Genomic DNA, 25,500 nt, shown 5'->3' with positions numbered 1-25,500 from the left:
ACCACCGTGAAATGTCGCTGGAGGTTCTCCACCTCCTCTTTTGAGATCCGGTGCATAGCCCAACCCCCCGGTTTTGCCTGGCCTCTCTTCTCCTCGTCCCGTGCCAGCGGTCCCCGACTCCCACTAGCGGCTGAGTTACCCTCCGCCTTGCTCACTCTCTCAACCATCGTCAGTCATGCATGTATTTCGATGCAACCGCCCACTGAACCAACTAGTCGTTATCTATCATATCTATGGCACAAACTACAGGTTGCTATTTGTGACTACTAATTTCCTCAACAAGAATTTTCACCATCACTTGGATGGCTGGTTAGTTCATAACACAGAACCTTGTCAACAAAACAATTTTCCCAGCATCAATGTTATTTTATGATAACTGACCTAAGTTCGCCTTGATAGCCTATGGCAATTAGAATATTTTTCTCATTGATTGCATATAACAAATACTTTTTTGATAGGTCATGGCAACCAAGGTTCTAAGTCCAGCAGGATGGACAACGTCCAGGCCATCTCATCGCGTTCTTATGAGAAAACAGGATCAAGACGGGTCAAAATTTGGAAACCCATCTATGCGAGAAAAAAAAAAAAAAAGAAAAAAAATATATTTATTAAATAAATAATTTATTTATTAAATATATCAAAATTTCAGTTCCAAATCTAAGTATTTTATTAAATAAACAGTTTAATTCCATCTACGATGAATCAAGTTATTAAACGGTTACGCATTGCCGCCTCACTCAAGCCACCGCGCAAAAGTCGGCCCGTACGGTTTATATACTCCCTTCGTCCCTCGCTGTCATTTGGATTCCTAAACGCGACCTGGACGAGACCCAATCCCGATGGCGGCATCGAGCAAGAGATGGCTTCCCCTCGAAGCTAATCCCGATGTCATGAACCAGGTTCTCCTCTCTCCTCCTCCACCATCTCCTGTCATCGATTCCAACCTTTCCTTGATTCGGATTCCATTGATAAGGGTTTGGAAGATGATGAGAGCTATCAAAATTTCTGGGTGGAATTTTATCGTTTATGCGCATGGAACTCTTTTTAACTTACTGATGCAGTTCATCTGGGGACTCGGTGTTCCTGAGGAGGAGGTGGAGTTTAACGATGTCTACGGTTTGGACGATGAGCTCTTGGAGATGGTTCCGAAGCCGGTCGTCGCGGTGTTGTTTCTTTTCCCCTATTCCACCCAGGTAATTCCGTTCCTTTTCATCTATCTTTGTTTGATTTTTTTTTTTTTTTTGGTCATCTGGATTTATCCCTATCATATTTTTGAAAAATAATTCTTACCGTTGTTTCGGCCTCTTGATTCAGGGTGAAGCTGAGAGGGAAGCTGACGAAGAACAAGTTTCGACTGAGAAGAAGGTAATTGGCATTAGTTTTCCCTATCTAATTGTATTAGCTTAGAGCTAAACATGTTTGTTCCGTTGAAAAGTCCTGGAAAATCCGTAAAAATTAATGGAAGTATTGGAAATTCGTTTTACATGTCATTCAATCTAATATATAGTAATAATGGTTGAGAAACGTTCTTTAGTAACATAAAATCCGAGAAAGAGTCGTGAATATATGAAAACTTAAAAAGTGTTTATAAATAGTATGAGCAGAAAGCTGGCGGCTAGATATCAAGGCAGCATTAAAAAAAAAAAATCAATAGATGCAAAAGATAACCCCAATATGCCATAGTTAAGAGGGGCAAAAGAACCTACAGTGCTTGGGTCCTGCACCCTCCACTACGGCCTGCATTTACAATGTATGGGCTCAGCACAAAGTCCATGCAAGCCATAAGAAAATGACTATAAATCATAAACAATGAAAATGACAGCGGAGAAAACGAGCCACTACTGTATATGATCTGTTTACTGTTTGGGGGAGGGGGCTGAGGTTGAGAGAAATGGACTATTATTTTATTTTATTATATATGATTTTAATGCCTGATTTAAATGAAGGTGGCAAGTTCAATATGGAACTGATGTTTTTGAATGTTCGCATGGGTATGCATCCTTATTGCTTAGCGAAAGGAACAACATTGTTGATAGACTGAAGCTGAGTCCTTACTCTGTTGAGGTCTAAATGATTCATAAAAGTGCTGCTAAGAGAATTAGTATCAGTTTACCACCACAAAGTGTTAGCGGACATTAGAGAGTGTTAATGTAAATGGATGCATTGAAATATATTTGTTTTTTATGTTATAGCTCCATATTAGGTTATCCATTAAATTAGTGCAACATTCAAACCAAATTACCAGCAGCATTTGGCTGGCTGATCGTTATTAAGTTAAAGTTCATATAAATGTCAATATGAAATTTTGGCTGTTCTCCTTTACTGTATCACTACTGGTGCTCTATTATATGTGAGTTTTCAAAACACCTGTAAGCACTTGATCTTTTAACATGTAGTTGTCAAATGCTTCTTGAATCATTCTATTTGGCTTTCCTTCTTTTTGACAATTCTTTTACCATTTCGTAATACCTAGTGAGAATCTTCAAGCTACCTTGCATATTTTTCTAGAAAATTTCAAGCTCTTAAGGCATTTTTTCAGGAAGGCTTGAGTTTTTTTAACTCTTTGGTGTTTTCGTTGGACAATTAAATTCCCTCCTTGACTAATCATCCCCCTTCTCTCATTCGCTTCTTGGTTGGATTCATGCTCCTGCTTTAATCTGGCTTAGTAGTACTTTTGAGTATATTTTTTGGTACAGCATATCTTGGCTAGTTGTTTGTTTAATTCATTGCTTACACTACCTGCTACCATTTGCTTCTTATTTTGAAAATGTGTGTGCTCATTCTTGACAATGGACCTTTTGCAGTTAATTGTGTTTCATATGTCTAGATTGGAAGTAAGAACATAAGCAGATAAGAGTGCTTCAGTGAGGATGCAAATTTTTTTTTGGGAAATATGCTAATGTTTGTATAAAATATTGAAAATAATACAAGGAATGCTTATCAAGATTCAACATGATTTATAACATGATTCATTTATTTTAGAACTGAGATTGATTTTGATCAAATAGGGGTGAAACCTAAAGTTACTTCATTTGAGATCTGCATTTCATATTAGCAAATGACCTATAGCTATGGGTTTGTTAATTGCTAGCCGATTTTGTGTTGGCACATTATAGTGGCATAGCTGGCACATTAACATCTATTATTAGATGACTTTGTTGTTTCTTTAGGACTGTTTTACTTACCTGAGCTCATCTAGACTCTGGGAAAGAATTCATATCAGTTTTAATGACTGAAAACCTCAAAATTGAGTTGCAAACTTGTCTACTTATGAAACAGATATTTATTTGTCACATGAGCCAGAAAGGATAAATGTGGAACTAAGTTCAATCCTTGGTACACAGTCTTGAGCAAGGTTTACATTCCATGCTTTTGCCAGCCTCAAGATGGCATTGTATGGTATAATATGGTACTGTGTGGTGCTGATTACATGCCCAGTCATGTCGCAAGGCACATAGCAAAATAAATGACCAAGCTGGTCGATAGCAGTCTGGCCGGCACATACCTCTGAATGATGTGCATACATGTCCTGTCTGGTATTTACAATACTCTGTGGAATGGTACGCTGTGATACTAAATCGATGATCTTAAGGAGTTGAGCTGCATGAGTTCAACATCATATTGTTAGCTTGAAACACTTCCTGTCTTTTATCATAGTATGTTTGATTTTTCTTATGTTCTAGGAAATTTTCCATTACATGGATCTGGAAAGGTGTCCTTAATGTTTGTTGGTCATAACAGGTGAGTAATACATTAAAAATGAATGTGTTCTTTATCTTGGTTGTGTTAAATAGAAATATAGGGTACAATAGATTTAATCTCAATAGTGTTTAAAATAGGTCCGATGAATGAATATGCAGTTAGGTTTTGAAACTTAATGGATAACTTAAGGAACACTTAGTAAGTTCATCTTGGGGAAAAAAAGAATAGTGGTTAATGCAATAATGGGTAGCAATTGTCTTCAGAGTTTGTTTTCCGTTTTTGTGTTTCTTTTTTTTTTTTGTTTTTTTTTTTTTGGGGGGGGGGGGGGGGGTAATTGTCTGATGTTGGGAGAGAAATGTGAAGAAATTATGTGGAAGCTAAATGAGGATTGAGGAAGCTCATAATGATGAATGATATGGCCCTTTGTAGGGAGGAATGGTGAATTAGGCTTATAAAGACAACCTCTGACAGAAGGACAATATTTGCTGGTACCAATATTGCATTGAGTTCTTTTGATCTAACTTTTTCTGTTGCTTCAGTTGCAGGAACCAAATAAAGAAGTGTATTTTCTGAAGCAAACAGTTGGTAATGCTTGTGGAACCATTGGTATTCTTCATGCTATAGGGAATGCGACATCTGAAATTAAACTAGGTAAGTCCAGGCTATGCATCGAGTTTGTGTGGCCCTTGGACATTGGTTTCTTGTACTTGCGCAGATAATGCTACATACGTTTCTCAAGTGAAGGGTCCTTTTTGACTGTTACTGAATTTAACAGATTTCAGTAGTAGTTGGATCTGATAGCTGGAACAGTTAGCTGCAATTCATTGATTGTTAATCTTCATGGCTAATTTTTTATAAACTGCATTGTCTCTTTGTTATTTTTTCTTTTTCTAGTTGAGGGCTCATATTTTGATAGGTTCTACAAGTCAACGGCTAACATGGATCCATTTGAGGTTTTTGTCAACCTTTGCTTCAAATTCATTTAGCTACTGACTTCTGCATTGTGTATTTCTGTTTCTTTGTTCATTAACTTTTGTGTCTGTTACATTATGCTTGGGTTCTTCAGCGTGCTTCTTTCCTTGAAAAAGACACAGAAATGGAGGATGCCCATTCTGTAGCAGCTACTGCTGGGGATACAGAGGTGATACTTCACTATTTTGATTTTAACGTGCATTGAGTAGCATACTGTCAGTTTGTCTCTATTATGATATTTTATACTAAGGATTGAGCTCATATTCTGCAATTAATATATGTCAATCAAACTTTTGGCAGCTTGTGTTCAAGTTTTTACAACTCATAGTACTATTAATAGGATAACAGCTTCAGTCTGTTGTAGTTGTATCTTTATATTACCAGCATTTGGTTAACCTTCAAGTTTGCAAGATAGGCATATATTGACTCACCTTTTCTATGGATTAAAACAATCTCAGAGGAAATTATGTGCCAACATCCTCTTTTGTCAGTCCTATGCAGATATATGATAGTTTATGATCTTGATGATTTAAATGAGAAAACATTTAAAAAGGTCTCTTTTAGAGTAAACCGAAAAATGAGGTGCTAATAGATGAAGATAACTTATATGTACTGGGCGGTATCTAAATTGGGCTGTGATGGGAGTACGTTGTTTTCTCAATATGAGCTGGCTTGTATTTGATCGACCCTGACATGAAGTACTTGGAATCAACTTTTAATGTGAAGACTTAAAAGCCAAACCAAGTTCATTGCATATTTGCCCTCTTGACCTCATTGGGTTGGGTCAGGTCAGGATTGGGTTTAACCTGTCCTGAGTTGCTAGCCTTGTAAGGAGCATATAGTTAGTAATTCTGTTTGGAGTAAACTGTGAATCATACCTTGAATTTGACTCCTGATTTTTTTCCCAGGCTTCTTCAAATGTAGATGAACATTATATTTGCTTCACATGTGTTGATGGTAAGGATGACAATTTCTCCATAGATCTTTGCTAAGTTATTTTTGTTTTCCACTTACCTTTGAAATGGATCATTTTTTGTTGTCAAAATTAAGCAATCATATTATTGTTTCTATGCCATATTATAGGAGAGCTTTATGAGCTTGATGGGATGAAGTCCGAGCCAATATCTCATGGTCCTTCATCACCTAGTTGCTTGTTGCAGGTACTCTGTGTTTTTTTGATAATCCGTTTTCTTATTGTTTGTGCTCTTCTATTCTTTGCTGACTAATTAGCCAAAACAGATATATAGTCTTATAGATATACTATGAAATCATGATTTTGCAAGGGAAGCCATTTGTTTTCAGGGGATGGGAATAAGTGGGCAACAAATAACTAATATGATAAGAAAGAACTTTTATGAGAGGTCTTCTGAAAATAATAATTATTTTATACATCTATTCATGATGTCATCAGCCACTTCTTTTATTATTATTGTTGTTGTTGTTGTTGCTTCTGCAACTACTGCTGCTGCTGCTGCCACTACTACTATTATTTTAAATGCAATGTCCTAGCTTCTGGTTGATATTGCTTTTATTTTAAGCTATGCATCACAGTACTATCCGGTTGTGTAGATACTTCAATCTTGTCCAAGCAAACTGATTTATCTTTTGGTGGAGGTCCATACTGTATTCTTTAGGAAATTATGCCAGCATTTGATCATCCCCTTCAATTCTCCAAATTATTATGGTTAACTTTATGAATTCTTGTCCTTTCATTTCAATTGATGGCCTATGATCATCTGTCGACACCTGTTTCTTCTCAAATCCTTCCCCAAGTTCTATTTGTACTGATTCTGTCTCTTCTTGAGTATTTGCTGCACACAAGGTCTATGTATCACGTGGCTGTGGCATGCTGTTTGGCACTGGCATATTACTTCCCTTGCTATGTCCAACTGTGTCATTCTGTGCCAATGCTGGATGCATGCTGGCACAGCAGCATGCCAAGTACCAGCACACAGATGGCATAAAGCCACTGCTGTATATCAATAAGGCAGTAGAATGGTACATATTGTTCCATGCCATGCCGACTAGCATATGTCCATTTTTCCAAGCCAATAGTTATTCTTCACTCTATCCTTAGCTATGTTACCCGAACCAGTGGTTTACTTTAAATATCTGAAGCCAATACCAAGAAATAGGTATTGTCATGACATTTGGGTATGGATGTGAGGGAAGTGTTTTATAAAAATTCAAAGAATCTGACATTTTGACACATATCTGCACCTGGAAGCTCTTCCCAAGTCTATGTAACATAGATTCTTAGTGTGGTTCCTTGAATTGACTCATTTCAATCCTATCATCCTTAGTTTTCCAATCCATCTCATCATTCTCTTCCATGCTTTTATTCTCCATGGCTTCACATTATTGCTCTATACTTTTATTCACTCAACATTTTATTTTCTGTAAACAGACATTTACCATTCTAGAAACGCTCTTCCATATCATCCACATGTTTTTATGTAGGAATTTCTTTGTCAATATTGTGTAGTGAATTAAAATTTAAAAAAGGTCACCCTTGTGTATGCCTTTGCCATGAAATTGGAGCCTCATTGCACTAAATATGTGTGTATGCATGTGTTTATTTATTAGTACAATCGCAGTGCTAGACAACCCTGAATAGGGTCAGAACTTCCAGAATTTTCTGCTTTTAGGTGGCCTGCCAACTAGGACATCATCTTCAACCCCCGTTGAGTAGTTGGGTGCTATTCCTGTTTCTTCAGGGTTCTTTGTGAATTGCTTTGCCCATGAATAAGGATCAATGGTTAAATAGGATACACTAAGTTAACAATAGAATAATCAGAGTAATGCTTTATTAGAATTTCCTGAGGATGTTGGTTTCAACAGTGTGGATCATAATATAAATTTGATTTGTGAATAAAACGCAACCAACTGGTGATCTATTGCTTCATAAGCCCTAACAATGGGAATATTCCGTAATGGACTGGGTGGCAGAGAATCATCATCTGGAGGCCCTATTTCTGCACCTTAACAATGGGAAAGTGTGGAATGTTGACAACCATGAAAACGGAAAATGTTGCTTTTAATTTGATGAATGGAATGCTCATGATATGATGCATAGCTTGGTGGGACAAAAGTTTAAAGGTTTTTAATATTAAAGAATTCATATCAAGAGCATGCTGAAAATTTTAGCTTTCTTTTAGAACATAACACAGTTCAAATCTAATGTGGTCCGTTAAAAAAAGATTGCTTTTTTGTTGCTTTTGGCATTCTAAGTGCCATGGGATTAGCGGATACATTCTTTTCCACCTGCATGATTGGTTTTATACATTCTTGTGTAGGCATATCTCCTGTCGGTCATTTTGTTTGTATTTTATGTAATGCCCTTGCGAATTATCTTTTGACAGGATGCTGCGAAGGTCATAAAAGCCGTGATCCAGAAAAATCCTGACTCGATGAACTTCAATGTCATGGCACTCTCAAAGAAACAAAGTAATTAACCCTGAAACCAGTCAGCCATCCAGTTCATCTTTCCATATGAAGTCCACATTTGGCGTTATACTATCCTAAGTCTCAACAGGGCCCTCTCATTAACTTAAAAATCCTTGCAATAGTCCATGACATGATTGCAAATGATTTTTAGGATTGTGATGATAGAAATCTTTACCAAACGGTGGTGGACTCCTTAAGTTTGCAGGGAAGCAGTCACTGCTGCTGTTTTGGTTAACGTGCCGTGCCAGTACATGTGCTAGTACTCTCAAATATTTGTGCTTAAAAGATTTTTATCTCCATGTCATGGTAGCGTGGAGGCAGAAACACTAGACAAGCCTTGCATTGTAGTTGCACTTCCATGTTTTGCTGATTGTTGGCAGCTAGCCTTCCAGCCGTTGTGTTTTGGTCTATTCCTTGATGTTTTAAGAGTACAATTAATCTCATCCTCCTGATTTGAAAAAGAATGTTACGTGGAGAGCTTGATTCATCTGTTTGGGCTTTCCATATTGCTGGAACGTTGCACAAAGATATGAACTCGACGGAAAAGAGGTATGTTTGGTGGCCTGGTGGGCATTGGTGGAAATAGTGATCATCTATGGATTGTCTGCTAGCATGTAAAAGATCCACGTAAACGCAAGAATCTCGTAGGTGACTTCGGTGAACCATTTGCATTGTTTGGCTACTTAAAAGTCCTTGCAGCATCTGTAGTCACAACTTCAGATTGGTTTCTGACAAACGGCTGTCAGATTGGTCATAAGTCTGAAGTTGCTGTTTGCAGGCCCCTTCACTTGCATTAATGACGTCTTCCTTTGAAGCCTAAGGTGGCTTTGTTGCCTCTTGAGCCTTGGCAGCTCAAAATGTTGCATCTACGCTATTGTCTGCAATTGATTGATTGGATTCGGAAAGTGGATAGATACGGTGATGGTCATTCTCTCATCCGTGAGACTCGTAGACTGGCTCAGAAGCTGAGTAATTTTTAGGTTCTACATGTTTTTTAAGAGGCGAATAGTGCAGCAGACTGGGTTGTCTCATTTGTTGCTGGGCACTCCGGAGAGATTACATGGACATCTATAGGAGATATTCCTCCTACCTTATACTCTTTACTTTCTTTTGATATGGCTGGATGTACTCGAGTTAGAGCTATATGAAATGCTGGTTTTACCAAAAAAAAAAGAGCGGCGGTTTCTGGAATCGCACTTCTCTTTCTCTCTCAGGCTGCGGGAGCTACACCTCAGCCTCGAGAAATGTGTCACCTCGCTTCAATACCTGAATTTTACGGCGTTAGAGTCCACGTTGTATGAACAACCCAAATGCTCGAGCACAGTAATACCACATTACGAATGGCAATTTATGGAATCTGTTGTTTGCTTAAGCTAGCATGCTATATCTCCTATACGAGGCGAGTTCTGGAGGCCCATTACGTCATCCTGAAGGGAGACTCAGTGAAAATGGTAGAGTAGGTTTTATAAAGGAGGTTGGAGGTCTTCGACCGTCCGCTTCTAGAGGACATCAGACGATTTTGTAGGAGTGTGCTGTTTTTTAGGTTCCCCGTGTGTTTCGAAAGACAAACAGAGCTGCTAATTGGGTTGTCTACTTTGCTACTCATCATTCTGCAGAAATCTTTTAGACTCGTTGCGTACACATTTCTCCACCGCTGTGAAGTATTTTGGCTTTTGACTTTGTAGGCAATGCTCATGCGAGATTAGCGTGAGCGGTCGGTTTATCAAAAAAAAAAAAAAAAGACAAAAAGATGTATTGTTTAGAACTTCGGATCCACCCTGCAGAAAAATATTTGGAGATTTTACAAACTCTTTCATCTACTTATATTTTACTCTAGGATTGAAGAAGAAGCGTCATGTGGGGGGAACACACACGTGTGAAACCACCATTAACTGCGAGGTACTTTTTAACAAAGGCTGCTTCTAGGTTTTTAACTCGTTAGTTTATAAAACTGCAGTCAAGGTTCCGATGCCATGTTGTTTGCTATTCCCGCTGCATGCATCCGAACATTGCAAGTGGGCGCGACACCTCATCTTGAAGTGACGACGTGTCTATTCCTCGACGCAAGATGACAACTAGCTGCTCTCTCCCCATTGTCTTTTTCCCCTTCACCCTTTTGCCGAACCCCTTTTCCCCGTCTCCAGTGCAATAACCCAAGAAACGGATCCCAGCCCCGCCCCACTTTCCCCCATTCTAAGTAAAATAATGTAAGCAACGAGTGCAACATAAAAATCAAATCTCTATCCCATAACATACTGCATTTACAGTCCCACAGTAAGATCGCACAAACAGTAACCGCAATCTATTCATTCAACAATCTCGGCAGTAGGAGAGCAAACTAAAGCAACTAAGACAACACTCTCTACCAGGAAAAACAGCTGCAAATAAAAGATGACCAAGAAGACGCAGGATGAAACATGGAAACACTACTAGAATATAGATGAAGAATAAGACAGACGGTCCCAAGAAGCCATTTATCTAGGAGGATTGGGCCTGCTCGGTGCGGCGCTGAGCGTGGTCCTTGATGTCGCGGGCCTTGGAAGCGAGCTGCGCCCGTGCTTGTTCCAGCTGCTCGGACCCCGGTAGGCGCTTGCCGGTGAGGTACTTGTACAACCAGGACAGCACCGAGATCGCCGCCACCCCTAACCCGCCGGAGGTGACGAAGCCGGTCACCAGGAGGAACACGGTGATGACCGCCGGCACCAGCACCGGGCTGAAGATGACCAGCAGCGGTGTCACCACCGTCACCCCGATCACCGTCCCCGCCATCATCAGCCCCGACAGCAGCAGCAGCGATCCACCAATAGTCGCCGCCGTCACCCCCTTCACCACCCTGTGCGACGTCGGCTGGTGTTCCTTCTGCTGTTGCTCCGCCATCTGCTCGACCTTCTTCTTCTTGACCTACCCCTTAGTAGTGCTATGCTGCTAGCTCCTCTCTCTCTCTCTCTCTCTCTCCACTCTTTATCACCTGAGGAAAGGATGGGGACGCGGAGTGAGGTGTTGGGCTCTTAAAGAGAAGAGAGAGGGTAGGGTGGGACGCGTGGAGAGGCACGGGCCGAGGGGTGTCCCAAGCCGGGCGGTTTGCATGAGGCTAAAGTGGGCGGGGAGGTGACACGCGCGGGCTTCGTTTGGCAGCTATCGGCGTTGTTGGGGAGAAACTCGAGAGGTTTCCTTTGGATTCAGGGGGCGGGGGTGAAACTCCAACGAGTCGACTCACTGAGCGATGGGCTATGGATTCAGGTTTAGTCCAATGCCGACAAGAGTCGACTCACTGAGCTCGTCCACAGCTGTCCATCTCCGAGATGGATAACGTGGCAGAACTGTACGGTCATAGATAAGCACGCCATGGTCTTCCCAATCAAAAGTATGTGAAAATATCTTTTTCTCGAAAAAAAAAGTTGAAATTTTCAGCTATTATATTTACAATTATAAGCAATCAATTGATCAAACCAACACGCTCCTTGATGATATATTATTACATGCATAAACATAATTAAATAAGTATATCATGATCAAATAATAATTATATAATGACTATAATAATAATATTATTGTAAATTTAATTGATATAAGAACTATATATTATTATATTACATTATTATAATAATATATTTAGTGCATCAAAATTATATAATATTAAACTTTAGTAATTGAAGGGTGGTGATGGATTCTTTTGATGTTAATTTTTAATTACAATAAATATTGTACGATTTGTTTCTTTTCATGATTCACATGCAGCATGTATCGAAATAGTTGTTTAAATATAGAGTTCATCATAGACCAATTTTGGAGGAAAAATATCAAATTTTAAATAGATTTAGTCAGAAGTTCAACTAAGAATGAATATAATTTAGATTTGAGATCCGGCCCATGATCAAGATCAACTCCATTTAAACGCCGGTGGTTTAATTATTATTATTTGCAACCACAACCTATCTATTTGCTAGTAAATAAATTTTGCATCAATATTTTTTAAAAATTTAAATTTACGTAAACACATTCTTAAAATTTATATTTATTTCTGTATCTAAAAAAAATTATTTTTTAATAAATATCCCTAATATAACAATTCTTCAAACATCTTTCATAAAAACCATATATATTTTAATTAAACATAAAATAAAATTTTGAAATTATCTCTTTTTTTTTGTCTCCATCGTGTTTATCTTATAAAGGTTGCTTTTTGCACATCTACCTCTTAAAAATATTTTAGTCATTTTAATTTAAAATCGTTAATTTTTAAATGGTGTCAAAGGACGTCGGTATATATAAAAAATAAAAATAAAAAAATAAAATAGTAAAATAAATATTTTATAAGGATATAAATATAAATATTAATTTGGAGAGAATATTTATGCATAATTTGATATTTAAGTTGATATTCCTGCAAAAAAACCCCAATAAGTATCCCCACCTGGAGCCTCTCCCGGTGGAACGCTAAAGCCCGCGTACTCGGCCGCTTTCATCAGCAAGAAGAAAGACATCCCGAAGGCGAAACAGAAGAAGGGGGGAAAGGAGCAAAGAAATAGCCCGCCCCCACCAGGTCCGATCCCAATTCCCTCTCTCCGCCCCTTTATTAGTTTATGGGTGCCATTTCTCCTTCCATCTAAACTAGTATACGGGAAAAAAAAAAAGGGAGGAGGAGAGCGCTCGAGGGGAGAGCGATGGACATCGAGCGCAAGCACGCGGAGCTCATCGATCTCTTCGTGAAGCAGGCCGCCGTCCTGGACGGCCCCGCCCTCGCCGGCCTCGTCCTCGAGGCCTCCTCCCATCCCTCCCTCTTCGCCTTCTCCGAGATCCTCTCCGTCCCCAACCTCGCCAAGGTCCAAAACCCTCTCCTCCTAATCGTTTGTGTTTCTTGTTTCATTTCTTCCGATTTACGATCGCGTTTGCTTTCTTTTGATGCGGTTCTGCTGTTGGTTATTTATATTCAAGAAGAGAGGGGTGTCTCGGTTTGGGTACTTGTTTGTATCGCTAATCTTGTTCGGGATGCAGCTTGAGGGGACCCTGTATTCGTCATCTCTGGACGTGCTTCGATTGTTTGCATACGGCACGTGGAGCGATTACAAATGTAAGAATTCAGTTATTTGTTTCTTTTGTTTTCCATCTGTCAGATGTGAGTGTTGCATTGCTTGTCTAGGGTTCACGGGACTGTTCTTTAGGGTTTGATTTGTTTCAAAAAAATAGTTGTTCGTTATTTATCAACACCCATGTTGTTGTAGACGGATATGCTTGCTTCAGAATATCTTGTATTCTAGTTCTTGAAAATTTATACCCTGATGGCGTTTCATGATTTTTTTTTTTAAAAAAAAAATTGAAAGAAATTAATTCCTTCACCATGTTTATCGAAAATAAGGTTTGTCATGCATAGCTGATAACTGGTGGTCGAATGACTAGCCAGCGGAAACTGCAATGAGATATATTTTAGTGATGGTTTCATCCATCTACTTTCTTGTCGACTCTTTCCTATTGGATTTCATTGGTTATGGGTGGAGACTAGGAGATCGTGACTTAGGATTGAAATTCGATTGGATATGGATCGAAAACTAGTATATCCATATCAATATTTTTTTTGTTTGACAAATACGGACATGGATATGGATATTAGTTGGATGCAAAAATTCATATCTATATTTATTTTAAAAGGACGTGGATACAGATTAGATATTGGAAGTATGAATATAAATACGAATATAAGTCGAATAATCAACCTTTATGACCACAAAAGCAAAAATATTACTAAGTAGATGGTCAATTAAGTTAATAACATATTAATGTGGCCATATATCTTATTTAAAAGTTCATAAGTTTTGTATAAAATTAAATAAGATTATAAATAGAATTGAATATTTGGATACAGATTGGGTAGTTGTCTGTCTGTATCTATATCTATCCATTTTTCTTAGATGGATATGGATATAGATATTAGTCAGTGGTCAAATTTTCATCCATATGTGGATAGATTCGGATACAAAAATGAATCTGGACGGATATTATCCGGTTCACTTGCACCCCTATTGTGACTGCATGTGCTTACCTACACAGCTGTGTCTTGTTTGGAGAAGATAGACAAGGATAGGATGGCTAATCTTGGTGCTAAGATAATGAAAGTGACTTTTCTCTAGGCTTTTAAAATCGATTTTCTTTAGGTCATAAACATAAATGCCATAATATTATGAATATTGAAAACCATAAAAATCCCACAAGGGTGCAAAATTTGGTTGGGTCATAGCATTTATAAGCCAATAAGTATGTATTTTAATAAATTTTACATGCTAGCTAGCAGGTGATATCATATAAGTCATCAGAAAAAGGCAATGGTTTGTTTATTTCCTATACGTAGTTTTCTCGTGGGCTATTTCTTGGAATTTTGTTCTGAAATCACTTAGATTTAGAATTGTTTCCTTGCACATGGTTCATCCTCCTTATTGGATGCAAAGCCATGAGTTACTGCTCTGAGAAAGCAAATTTGTTTAGCTAATCTTTTAATAGAAGCAATGGTAGTATGATAATTGGAGAATCCTAGCCTTCAATGTAGAAAGTTTATGAAGTTTCAGACTTGAGGTGTTTCAGTTAACTTTTCAAAGGAGTTCACAAGTCTTTCTTGAGTTGATCTGCTAGTTTGCTGGACCACTTCAGCTTCCTTGTTTGGATGATTTATTCATGTTAATCATTTAATGGAATGTTCCCCCTGTTAGGATTTAGATTTTCTTCCTTTTTTTTGCATTCTAATATTTCACATTATTGGTTAATAAAAGAGAAGTGTCCTTTCTTTGTTGTTGTGCTATCTTGGTAACATCCATCTAAGAGCTTTATAATATCACCTATGGATATTTTACTGTTTTATTTAGAGCTATATCTCTCTTTTTTTTTTCAGTTTATAAGTTTTTGACAGGCTATCTAGCTCTTGTTTGTTGATGATCATTGATATTAATGTATGGTATGCAGTAGAATTCTTCTACACAAAAGTTGTTAAATTGTATGATGATGATAATGTGATGATGAATGTTGTAAGTGATGATGGTCATACACTTAATACTATCAGCAGAAGAGGATGCCAATCTTTCTAATATCTAGTAGAATATTCTTGAAATTTTGCTTAGAAACTTGCTCCAATTATAGGTAATGCTGGCTCTCTTCCAGCACTATCTTTTGATCAAGTCCGAAAGCTGAAGCAACTTAGTGTGCTGACTCTGGCTGAGACAAACAAGGTATTTATGTGCGTCTAGTCATTTTGTATATTGCATTTTGCCAGTTTTGAAGTGCCTTTCTTCTTAGATTCTTATATGACTTGAAGCCTTCAGACTCTAAATATGGAACTGCATGTAGCACCAATGTTGCAAAATTATGTAATAGGCATATTTGTTGTTAGCACCTCATTCATTAGGTTTATGTTGTTGGTGGGTCTTTTCCCTTATGTTTAACTGTCACGTGATCAATTAGTATTATGTTTTAAAGAATTCCAAATTACATCTCTGTTTATCAGCAACATACAGATCTGGAAACAGCCTATAACAATTTGTTGATGCTAGTCAGTCGGAATTAGATAACATTGCTATGTTTTGGATTTGCGAAATGTTAGTCTGTGTACTTCAATATTAGTATGCAAGCTTTATAGGAGTTGAAAACAACGTTGGTTTTATTTTGCTGTATGTACTCTGAAAATTGGAGTATAAAACACATCTGGTATCTATTCTGAGAAATTAAAATCACATCTAAGGCAAATGACTTAGATTTTCCATGTTCAGTGCAATATTTTAGTTAGTTCTCTTCTAGGAATGATCACTTCTTCCATTGCTTTAAGAAAGATTATTTGGAGAAAAATGTTTAGCAGAACCCTAGGTTAGAAGGGATAAATCCTATAGACTAAAGGATTTTAAGGTGGATAGGAGGGACTTGGTGGTGAATCATAACTTGCTACTTGAGAAAACAGTATCACATCTTTCCGCTGTCACTCTTCTTGGTTTTTGATGTGTATCTCAAGATCTGAATTTTTGATGATAATCATATTATACACTTCTTGAAATTCAAGAAGAGCGATACTGGGATAATAATATGAACTTCTGTGGGCCAACCAGCCTTAGCTCAGCTGGTTTGCACCCTCTCCACTTGGGAGAGGCCCAGGATCTGATCCTTGGTGGTGTTGTCCTATTTTATTTCTCAAAAAAAAAGAAATAAAGTCTTTTAAGGATTTCAGTAGTTTATTAGATTATTTTTCGAGCAAGATAGCTGACTATAAATTCAAATATTGAAAACTAGCACTGAGGATTTCTTTGACAAGTAAACAGAAACACCATGTGGTCATGCTTGTATGTTCTATTCTGTAACAGCAACAATGAACAATATATGTCTAATAGAAACGTTTACATGCAGATTAATGTGTTGAGATAAATAACAAAGTGGCATTTTTTTAATTCAAAAGATTTGGCTTGTTGACTTGCGCCATATGGCAACCTTAGAATATATATGGTGCCTTTCTTGTTGCATTGATAATAGAGCAGCCATGTAGTTGTTTCTATATGCTAGCGCTTATCTGCCTTTTCTCTAACATCTTGTAAGATCTTCATTAAGGTAAGTATAAGCACTGAAAGTGAAAAGATCCAAGAGAGAAGTAATGACTGCTTTATGAAAAGACTACTTGTTATGAAGACAGTTGATGCTGCTGCTTGCAGATAGTCAAGCTTATATTTAGGTTTTTAATGTAGATGTCATGTATACCCGTCTTGATAGCAGACCTGTAAGAGTTTGTGCTCTTACCATGTCATCCTTAATCACCTCTGCATAGCACAGCTGAGTTTGTCTGCATAATTAGCATGGTGGTCAAGGACATAGTGAATGTCTTTCTAATTTTTACTAGTGATATGAAGACAAACTATGGAACCCAAAAGATCTATGGTGATTTCAAAATGTATGAAAGTGTAGCATGCAAAATAGGAGCAAAATTTCATTGCAAGGTTTGTAGCATTATATAAACAATTTAAGCTCTATTTGTAGCTTGGCATGCATTTATAAATTTCACTGTAATTAAAAGTTATTTAATGACAAAAGATAAGAGCTCTTTCTATGGTTAGCGTGAATTTTTAAAGTTTGATTTCATATTACTTATATCAATTTCCACTAGTCATGCCAATGCATGAGTTAAGGTTGTAGCGCTAGGAGCTAAAATTTCATTGCAAGGTTGTAGCTTAAGAAAATAGTTTGAGTTTTTTTGTAGTTTGGTTTGCATAAATTTCACTGTAATGGACAATTATTTAGTAACAAAAGATAAGAGAGTTGTTTTTGGGGCTGGCATGTGTTCTAAACTTTAATTTCATATAAGCTATATTTGTTTCTATTATTCATGCTTCTTATTAGTTTGACTTCTACCCACATTGTATTACTTGAGATATCAAATTTTGAAACTTCATAGATTTGGCGACCACAAATGCGATACATCTTGAATTTATGATGTACCAAACACCTTCTCAGTGTTAGTCTTTGGGCTAATTGCTGAACCGATTCCTATGGGAACTCTTAACATGAACTGCATTGCTTTTGCTTATAGCCGTTAACGATGGTGATTGTCAGGTATTGCCTTATGATCAGCTTATGCAAGAACTAGATGTTTCCAATGTAAGGGAACTTGAAGACTTTCTCATCAATGAGTGCATGCATGCGGTAAGTGTTCTGTCAAGTTGGTTTTTCTTCTTTTCTATTTGTGAGCCCTCAATTTCTCCTCTCCATACCACAGACATGTTTCCTGTAAGAAGCAGGCACAGAGTGATCGGTTTTGTAATATAGGATCTAAAGTAATGGAGAGATAAATGAAGTCATATGATAGAGTTAGAAATGGTTGGATGAAGTGAAGAGGTTACATTGAGGTATTATGAGATTGATGCATTCCTTGGTAAGGAAAACCTTATAAAAGCAACAGTACAGCTTGCAATGTTGTATAGCTCAAAATATTAGACAAAAAGAGGTTCCCAGAAAGAAAGCTAAATGTAGCATGAATAAAAATGCTGAGATGGATGCCTGGTAAAAGTAGAAAGGCTAAAATGAGAAATGAGTATATTAGGGGAGTTGTAGGAGTTGCATCAACAAAGGACAAATTGGTGGAGAATCAATGGAGAAGGTAGATATGCACAAAAAAGATTTGACGAGCTCTTGCTGCGGGGCGCAGGGGGTGTTGTACTTTATCTTCTGTTGGAGATGTAGGAACAAGAGGGGAAAACTTGAGGTTACAGGGATGGAAGTTGTGATGTAGGATGTGGAAAGGCTTGCAATAACATTGTAGGTAGCTCTAGTTTTGAATTCCAGGTGAATTTTGGGACTAGGCTTGATAGTTATGGTTATGGATAAATATGAGCTGCACCTCTTTATAGTCTAACAGAGATTCATATTTTCTTCTAAAAGAAAATGTTAATTGCATATGCAAATACCTTATCATTGGGAAAATTTTGGTCTTGGTGGAATAGTACTCTTCAATGTAAAGTCATGTGCTGGCATCTGACTCAGTGGGCACCAGTTATAATTGCATGGTTCAGAATTATGATTTCCCTGTATGGATTTTCTTCTGGTTCACAAAATAATTTGTATTTTTTGTTTTTTGCACTCTTATTGTATACATGTTATTTTGCAGAAATACATGACTGAAGTAAGTGGCTTTTGGTTATGTTTTTGTGGTTCTCGCAGGGTATTGTTAGAGGAAAACTGGATCAGTTGAGCAGGTGCTTTGAGGTATGAATGACTTTGCTGAGGACTTGTTCATTGATCTCTTCTTTTCTTTCCTTAATGAACAAATCTCTTGTTAGTATACATCCTTTGTTTTGACTTGTGGTGCAGGTCCAGTTTGCTGCTGGGAGGGATCTTAGACCTGAACAACTGAACAGCATGATACAAACATTAGCACACTGGTAACTTTCCTGTTTTTGGACATTGTACTATACATCATGTTTCCTGTGGCCTCTGTTTGTTATCCTGTTTCGTTAGTAATATCTTTCCCATGGCTGTCTTGTCAGCTAATCAAGATGGGTCTTTAAGTATCAGTTCTTTGTTACATGCTAAGTGGGGAACTTTTGTTGACATGGTTTGGCAACGAGATGGAAGAAAATGTTTATAATGTGGCACTAAATCAGGGAATTCATTGCATGTGCTTTTATTTAAAATGGTCTTAACTGGAAAACCATATATTTTTGTAAGTAATGAATTTAACCTATAATTCCCACATATTAGACTTGAATTCAATAATTTGTTTGTAGTAAACAAGAGATCAAACTGCCTACAAGAGTTCTATATTCCTTGTTGCATGACGTTATTGTAGAAAACTTGGGTGTCTGTCTGGCTGCCTGTTGATAATGTGCCAATTGTATTGCTTCCAACTTTTGCATTGATCGCTATTCTGTTAGCAACAAATCCTACTTTTATTACAAAGGAAATAGCAACAGTGGTAGGATTATTTGAGATGATTGATCTGATATTCCTGCAGAATGATGAAGAAAGTGCTAAAGGGGTGACTCAATCAAAAGGGTTTAGTAATAGAAAAATTCAGAATAATTGTAAAATAATAGCATCAGATCTCAATGTATGGGACTCAGGAGAATTAGTTGGGACCATGTATTGAAATCAAATATAACGAACATATTGCATGTTCATCCAACAAATAACATGCATTACTTTCACCAAATATTTATTTTTGCTGGGAATCTTATACACCAAATGTATTTAGTCATGTCATTGATTATTTGAGAAGCATATATTCTTTATTTTTTGGATTTTATGAAATACAGCATAATCTTGCTTGTATACATATTAAAGGTGTCCGGAAATCCCACATTTTTTAACCTGATTTATTCATTTCAAGATAAGTAATATCGAGACTTTATTTTTTTTATTTTTTTAACATGTATCCCTCATTTGAAGATTTCATATGATATAAAACTCTGATATAATCAGCTAATGCATCTTTCTTTCTTTGTATAAACTTATCCACAAATCTAGAAAAAGGTTTTATATTTCCACATTCAATTTCGAACCTGGTGAAGGAAATATATTTGAACAAGTTCATTTTAGATTTTACAGAAATGTAAAGTTGTAAAATTAAATGAAGGCAGTTTGACTTGATGATAGGAAGCTAGGGTAACAGGATCAAATTTAATGGAAGAATTAAATTATACAATTCCTATGTTGTAATGATTGGTGCATACTCTGGGTCCCACATGCTGCATCTGCATCAGGTGCACGCACCAATCACATACAGGGCACACTGCATGCAGGCACAGAGGATCCAGTCTTGATTAAAACAAAAACTTTTGTGAAGATCTTGCGAGTCATCGAGTCATCTCTAGTGGGTTTCAAATTGGATAGTCATTGGAGGCCATCTGCACTGTTCTTCCCTTGGATTTTTTTTTTTTTTTTTTTGGTATGGTCCCTAGGATTGATCTCTAAAGCTTCATAATTGGTCATTGCCTTTAATATGGCTTCAGACCTTGAATATAGGAAGAAAATTCTCAGATTCCATCATCAGTTTGGCATAATAGAATAGTTGGCACTCAAATCCATGTGTCCTATCATGAGTATTCAATTGCCTGATTTGGATCAAGATGGATCAATGAAAGTTGTCTAGAAAAAAAATGCTTACATGAGAAAATAGCAGTGTCGACGAGGTTGATTCCCCAAAGTCATGGTGTTTTAATGTTGCCTTGTTCCTTTAGTGAATGAAAAGGCTATTGGTTGCTGCTCTGAGATTAAGCATAATCTTTTTCAAGCTGCTTTAGTCAGTCTTCATTAGAAAATTGAGATTGGGTTGATGTCCAAGCATAAATTCTTTGTAAACCCTTTAGTAATTTTGAATATTTCAAGGTTGTGGAAAAGAAGATATGTGGGTAGAAAACCATTAACGAAGTTTACGATGTCTTGTGTTAACCTTCGTGAGTTTTACATACATAACGAGGAAAATACAGCACGGTTGGAAGATGTAAACACCACATTAAAGGAAAGAGAAAAAACAATCTTGACATCGTTACAACTCAATTCTTTAAAGGCAAATGAAGTGTTTTGAAGTATCACATGCCACAACAACGGTGATTTCAATCTGGCATGGCATGGTATCATAATGTACCTTAGCAGTTACATGCCCAATCACTTATCATATCTCATTACAAAATGCATGGTCCATGCTGATCGGCACAGATTGACATGCGTGATGCAATGTGCAAACCTCCCTGTATTGCATTCATGCAGTTTAAACCAATACATATTGGCTCAATGTATGGGCAAGAATCATTGATAAGTTAGATGATGACAGGATCAGAGCCACCTACCATTGGATGCTGCTCTTTAATTGATGAAAAATTCTTCTCTCATAATATGGAATGACATTATGCACTTGATGCAGTGTTGAAAGTGATAATGGGGCACATCAACAAATCCAAAATATAGAAGAGGAAAATGATATAGGGCTAGAAACAAGATTTTCTATACCGGCTCATGCCACCTCATACCATGCTTATCATATCGACATGATAAGGTTGCAGTACAAGGGCTCAATATGGTTCTATATTGATGCATGTTACAGCTGCTGCTGGAGCATTAACCATGTGTTGGTATGGGGTGTACCATACCAACCTGACTTGTACTGATAAGCCACAGGTACTGGATCAAGTGCTGAAACTGGAAACGTTGGTTAGAAGTTTGGCTTATCTTGAATCTGTAGCTGAATTTGAGCTAGGATTCTATAGTTAACAGATAATTATTACGGTTTTCTAAAGCTTATAATGGAGAATTTTAGTAGATTTTTACAGAAAATAATTAGAGTCAATTGCAGCCTAGCTTTCGAGTGTTGTAACATGATGTCCATGAGTTTATTTTAACAGTATACTCAATGTTTTTCGGACAGGTTGACTTCAGTTCAAGTGTTATTAGAATTTCATTAGCTATGGAATATGGATGGGACTGTCATTTTATCTTCGGAGACTTTAGTAGGCTAGGTATTTTCATCAAAAGTTCATCTTCAGATATAACTACAATTTAGATATTTGATGCTTACAAGTGAGTTCCAAGTCCATTTTAAAATATTTATATAATTCAAGTGTTTGTTCGGTCAAACTTTTGCATTCTCCCATGGGTTAAGGATGCATTCTTTATTTTTGGTTTATTTATGATGAAGACACTTGTTCCATGATTTCTTATCAAGGTCAGCTATTGTGAACCCTATATAATTTATTTTCTTTTTTCCTTCCCAGAATATAAAAATTGATTACTCACTCAGAAAGTGCTTAATGTAACCCCCAGTTCTGGTATTGGTGAGGATCCCTTAGCTTGATTGTGTTCGTTGAGGCCTTGCGTATAACTTCTTCAAATCACTATCTGTTGAAAATTGATGTCCTTAGCATTTCTTCTTAGAAAGACAAAATAGATGTCCTTTATTGTGTTCAACTCTCCATCTGTTGAAATTCTAATTCTTATGCTGCATGACTTAAAATTATCCACTAAGCTAATTAACCTGGTACATCCACTTGCAGCTGGTTCAGTCTGAACAGCTATAACACCTCCTTTCTCAAACGAAATGACATTCAGCTAATCAGCTTACTAGGCGTTTGCTTTCAAGCCCTACCAATGTAGAAGCAAATGAAATGTCTATCTTATTTTATTTTGTGGAGTATTTTCACAACATGCTACTGCTCTATCCTTATAGTCTTCTCTCATTTGCATGCGGTGGTTCTGATTCCACAGGAAAGAACAAATGCAGGTCACCTCCGCACCCCCACCTCTCTCTCTCTCTCTCTCTCACACACACACACACGCACACATGGACGCACGCACGCGTGCACATTTTGTAACTCAGTATTTCTCTTGGTTTCATTTCTGTACAGAAGCAGAACTTGCCTTGCATTTTTTTTGTTGCTATTTCATGATCTGGTATTTATTATGATTTTTTGCTTCCGTCTGTGGATGCATACCCTTCAGGTTGGACACTTCAGATAGTTTACTTCATTTGATTCAAGATAAAATCAAGTGGGCTGACACAATGAGTGAGGCAACCAAGAAACACCGCAAGGAAATTGAAGACAGGGTGGAAGAAGTGAAAAAATCACTGAAGGTGAGTTTGATGATTTGAATACAAGTATATTAAGCTGTTAACAGATATAATACATACTGCTTACCCAAGTGTATAAAGTCCGACTCCACATAGAACTGTGTATGCTCTTCTATCATTATTTCACTTTTTTTTATGTCATCTATAAAATCATATGACTGCACATAAAAGCATGTAGTAACTAAACTGCTTATCAAAGATGGGCAATATTGGTCGATGTGTCTTACTTGGTGGCAGAAGCTAAACACTTTAAGCAGGCAGACATGGACTTACGAAGCAACGAGGAGATGTTCTTTGAACATGGAGGAATGATGGACTATGAAGAGGATCGTGTCCGCCCCAAAAGGTAATGTGAATCTAATAAATGTATTGCAGCCTGTGCATCATTTTGACTTCTGACATGTTTTATGCAAATGCCTGTGTTCATAAGCAACATGTACATCAGCAAACTCAGCCACCTGTAATTATTCCAATCTATGGCTGGACCATTCGTGCATCTGTGATCATCAATACTGATCTCTACTCCAGAATTGTTGTATCTTGTCATATCACATGAATGCTAGCAACAAAGTCTGATAGGACACTAGCATCCTTTGAACATGAGACGATTGAACTCCCTCTTTCAATTTGAGTTTGCTTTCCATGCACCATCAGTTGCATTACTGGTGCGGCTGCATCTCTGTATGCATGATCTCAGCCCATAATCAGTGAACCTTCTTTATTCATTATCTGTTCTATCTCGCTGTCCGGGCATTGGATCAGAAATCAGTCCCACATGCTTACATGTGGAACATGAGTATATTCCTTCCCACTGTCAATGTTTTACTTTGTTTTAATTGTTCATGATTTTTTCATATATTTACACATGCTGGTATTTTTTTGCTCCTCTCGATCAAATCAGCAAGCACCTGCGCTCACCTAAGTTAGGAAGAATATGGGGTCTGATATTTCTTCTTTCTGCTCAACATATCTTAGCCATCCAGAATTTTATATCACCACCATCATATGTGCTTGTTAACCTGCTAAACATTATTCTGCCATCTAGCATCTAGTGGCGTCTTATTGCATTGATTCCCCCCACCCCCCTTATTTCCATTGCAGGAGGCGGGCGCCAATGCCATAGGCATAGAGGGAGGGAGAAATTTGCGGTTGGCCTGTTTCAAGTGGGTCCCAGGATTAACTTTTTTCCCGCGAACAGTCTTTTTCGGGTTCAAAGATGTTCTACAATCAATCAGCAGCCTGCTCTCTCTCTCTCTCTCTCTCTCTCTCTCTCTCTCGAATATTGGTTTTCAACCATTTGCATTCCTTTCGTGCATTATTTAAAGGAGGAGATTGTTTGTACAATAGATACAAAATAGATATTTGATTATTTCTCTATCGGGGGACATCTCACTCATGCATCTTATTGGGAATCATATTAGAGAGGTATACAAAGTTTGTCCGAGCACTTCTCCAGTCAACCGTCAACAAGGGAAGGGTATCGAGCTCGTCTGTTTTTGACTGCGGGGTCTTTGCTAGGGGCTCGTGCCAATGACCATATGCAGTCTGTCTGTATTGGCCCCACCTGGCCCTGGCAACCATCCGATTTTGAACCTGGGACTTTGACCAGGGGCCCCTGCCGGAGAATGCTGAATAGAATATTATACTGCATGGGGCCTCCTATCGTGTTTAGAAGCAGCGCCTCGTCTTCATGGCAGACTGAAGCTTCCACGCAGGGGGCGGTGTTGGATCAGCTTCCCAAGTGTCTCGTGGTGTTGGAAAGTGGTAGGGCTTAGGAATCTGATGCACCCACCCACACGAATGAGATGAGAAAGACTTTGACGTCTTGGACTTATATTTGACCAAAGCCAATCAATATATTTGACGTCTTGGATTTTGAATGCTAGTTCGGAAAGTCAAAAAGGATATCTAAAGATCTGATGATAAATCTAGAGTCAGATTCCATTCCAACCCTCACGTTGATTTCTGCCTACCGATCCTCTGCCTCGCTCGTTTTCCTGAAGCCATCTTCTTCAGTACTGCCTGCTGGGGTTGTGACATCACTATCCGTTCATGGGCGACTTATCGTAATTATGTTATTTGTGTGGCCTGTGGCAGCTGCTTGGGAGATCTTGATGAATGAATTGCATTCCCATGGATCTTTGGTCTTGAGGGATTGGGTAGATTGGTAGGTCGGTCCCGAGCCTGATTTAGATTTATGGACATGCGGATGGGTGTTTGTTGCTAAACTAATGGTGTGGCTTGCAAAGCATATCTTCTGTGGTTGGATGGATTAGCTATTGGAGTGTGACCGACGTAATAATATT

General features: G+C 37.8%; 3 protein-coding genes across 8 annotated transcripts; 2 read left to right on the top strand and 1 right to left on the bottom strand.

The window, feature by feature from the left end:
* The first annotated feature begins 727 nt into the window (after positions 1 to 727).
* On the top strand, positions 728 to 8,608 carry LOC103704666 (ubiquitin carboxyl-terminal hydrolase 3-like). Of its 2 annotated transcripts, none has more exons than XM_008788056.6 (9): positions 728 to 899; positions 1,062 to 1,193; positions 1,315 to 1,365; positions 4,248 to 4,353; positions 4,597 to 4,655; positions 4,769 to 4,843; positions 5,583 to 5,631; positions 5,758 to 5,834; positions 8,037 to 8,608. In XM_008788056.6, exons 1-9 carry the CDS (start codon positions 840 to 842, stop codon positions 8,127 to 8,129), a joined length of 702 nt encoding a protein of 233 aa, XP_008786278.4. In that variant the 5' UTR covers positions 728 to 839; the 3' UTR covers positions 8,130 to 8,608. The 2 variants fall into 2 exon arrangements, with proteins under 2 accessions (XP_008786278.4, XP_008786277.4); XM_008788055.6 differs by having other exon boundaries at positions 733 to 899; positions 4,242 to 4,353.
* A 1,739-nt stretch (positions 8,609 to 10,347) lies between these two features.
* On the bottom strand, positions 10,348 to 11,173 carry LOC103704664 (oleosin 16 kDa-like). The gene has a single exon (XM_017842166.4). It carries the CDS (start codon positions 10,996 to 10,998, stop codon positions 10,600 to 10,602), a length of 399 nt encoding a protein of 132 aa, XP_017697655.3. The 5' UTR covers positions 10,999 to 11,173; the 3' UTR covers positions 10,348 to 10,599.
* Positions 11,174 to 12,514: 1,341 nt separating this feature from the next.
* Positions 12,515 to 24,586, top strand: LOC103704665 (COP9 signalosome complex subunit 7-like). Of its 5 annotated transcripts, none has more exons than XR_015988216.2 (10): positions 12,515 to 12,664; positions 12,757 to 12,944; positions 13,117 to 13,192; positions 15,244 to 15,332; positions 17,689 to 17,778; positions 18,793 to 18,837; positions 18,943 to 19,013; positions 23,065 to 23,197; positions 23,394 to 23,540; positions 24,296 to 24,586. XR_015988216.2 is itself a non-coding variant. In XM_008788051.5 (10 exons), the coding sequence occupies exons 2-10, from the start codon at positions 12,786 to 12,788 to the stop codon at positions 24,315 to 24,317; spliced, it is 774 nt and encodes a 257-aa protein (XP_008786273.1). In that variant the 5' UTR covers positions 12,515 to 12,664; positions 12,757 to 12,785; the 3' UTR covers positions 24,318 to 24,586. The 5 variants fall into 5 exon arrangements, 4 of the variants coding, with proteins under 4 accessions (XP_008786273.1, XP_008786274.1, XP_008786275.1 ...); XM_008788051.5 differs by having other exon boundaries at positions 23,452 to 23,540; XM_008788052.5 differs by having other exon boundaries at positions 23,432 to 23,540.
* Positions 24,587 to 25,500: the final 914 nt, after the last annotated feature.

Source organism: Phoenix dactylifera, chromosome 6 (genome assembly GCF_051530095.1).
Source record: "Phoenix dactylifera cultivar Ajwa chromosome 6, Ajwa_hap1_PhDact_Kaust_v1.1, whole genome shotgun sequence".
Taxonomy (NCBI): Eukaryota; Viridiplantae; Streptophyta; class Magnoliopsida; order Arecales; family Arecaceae; genus Phoenix; species Phoenix dactylifera.
The sequence above is the reverse complement of the archived record's forward strand: the minus strand, read 5'-3'. Positions and strand labels throughout refer to the sequence as shown.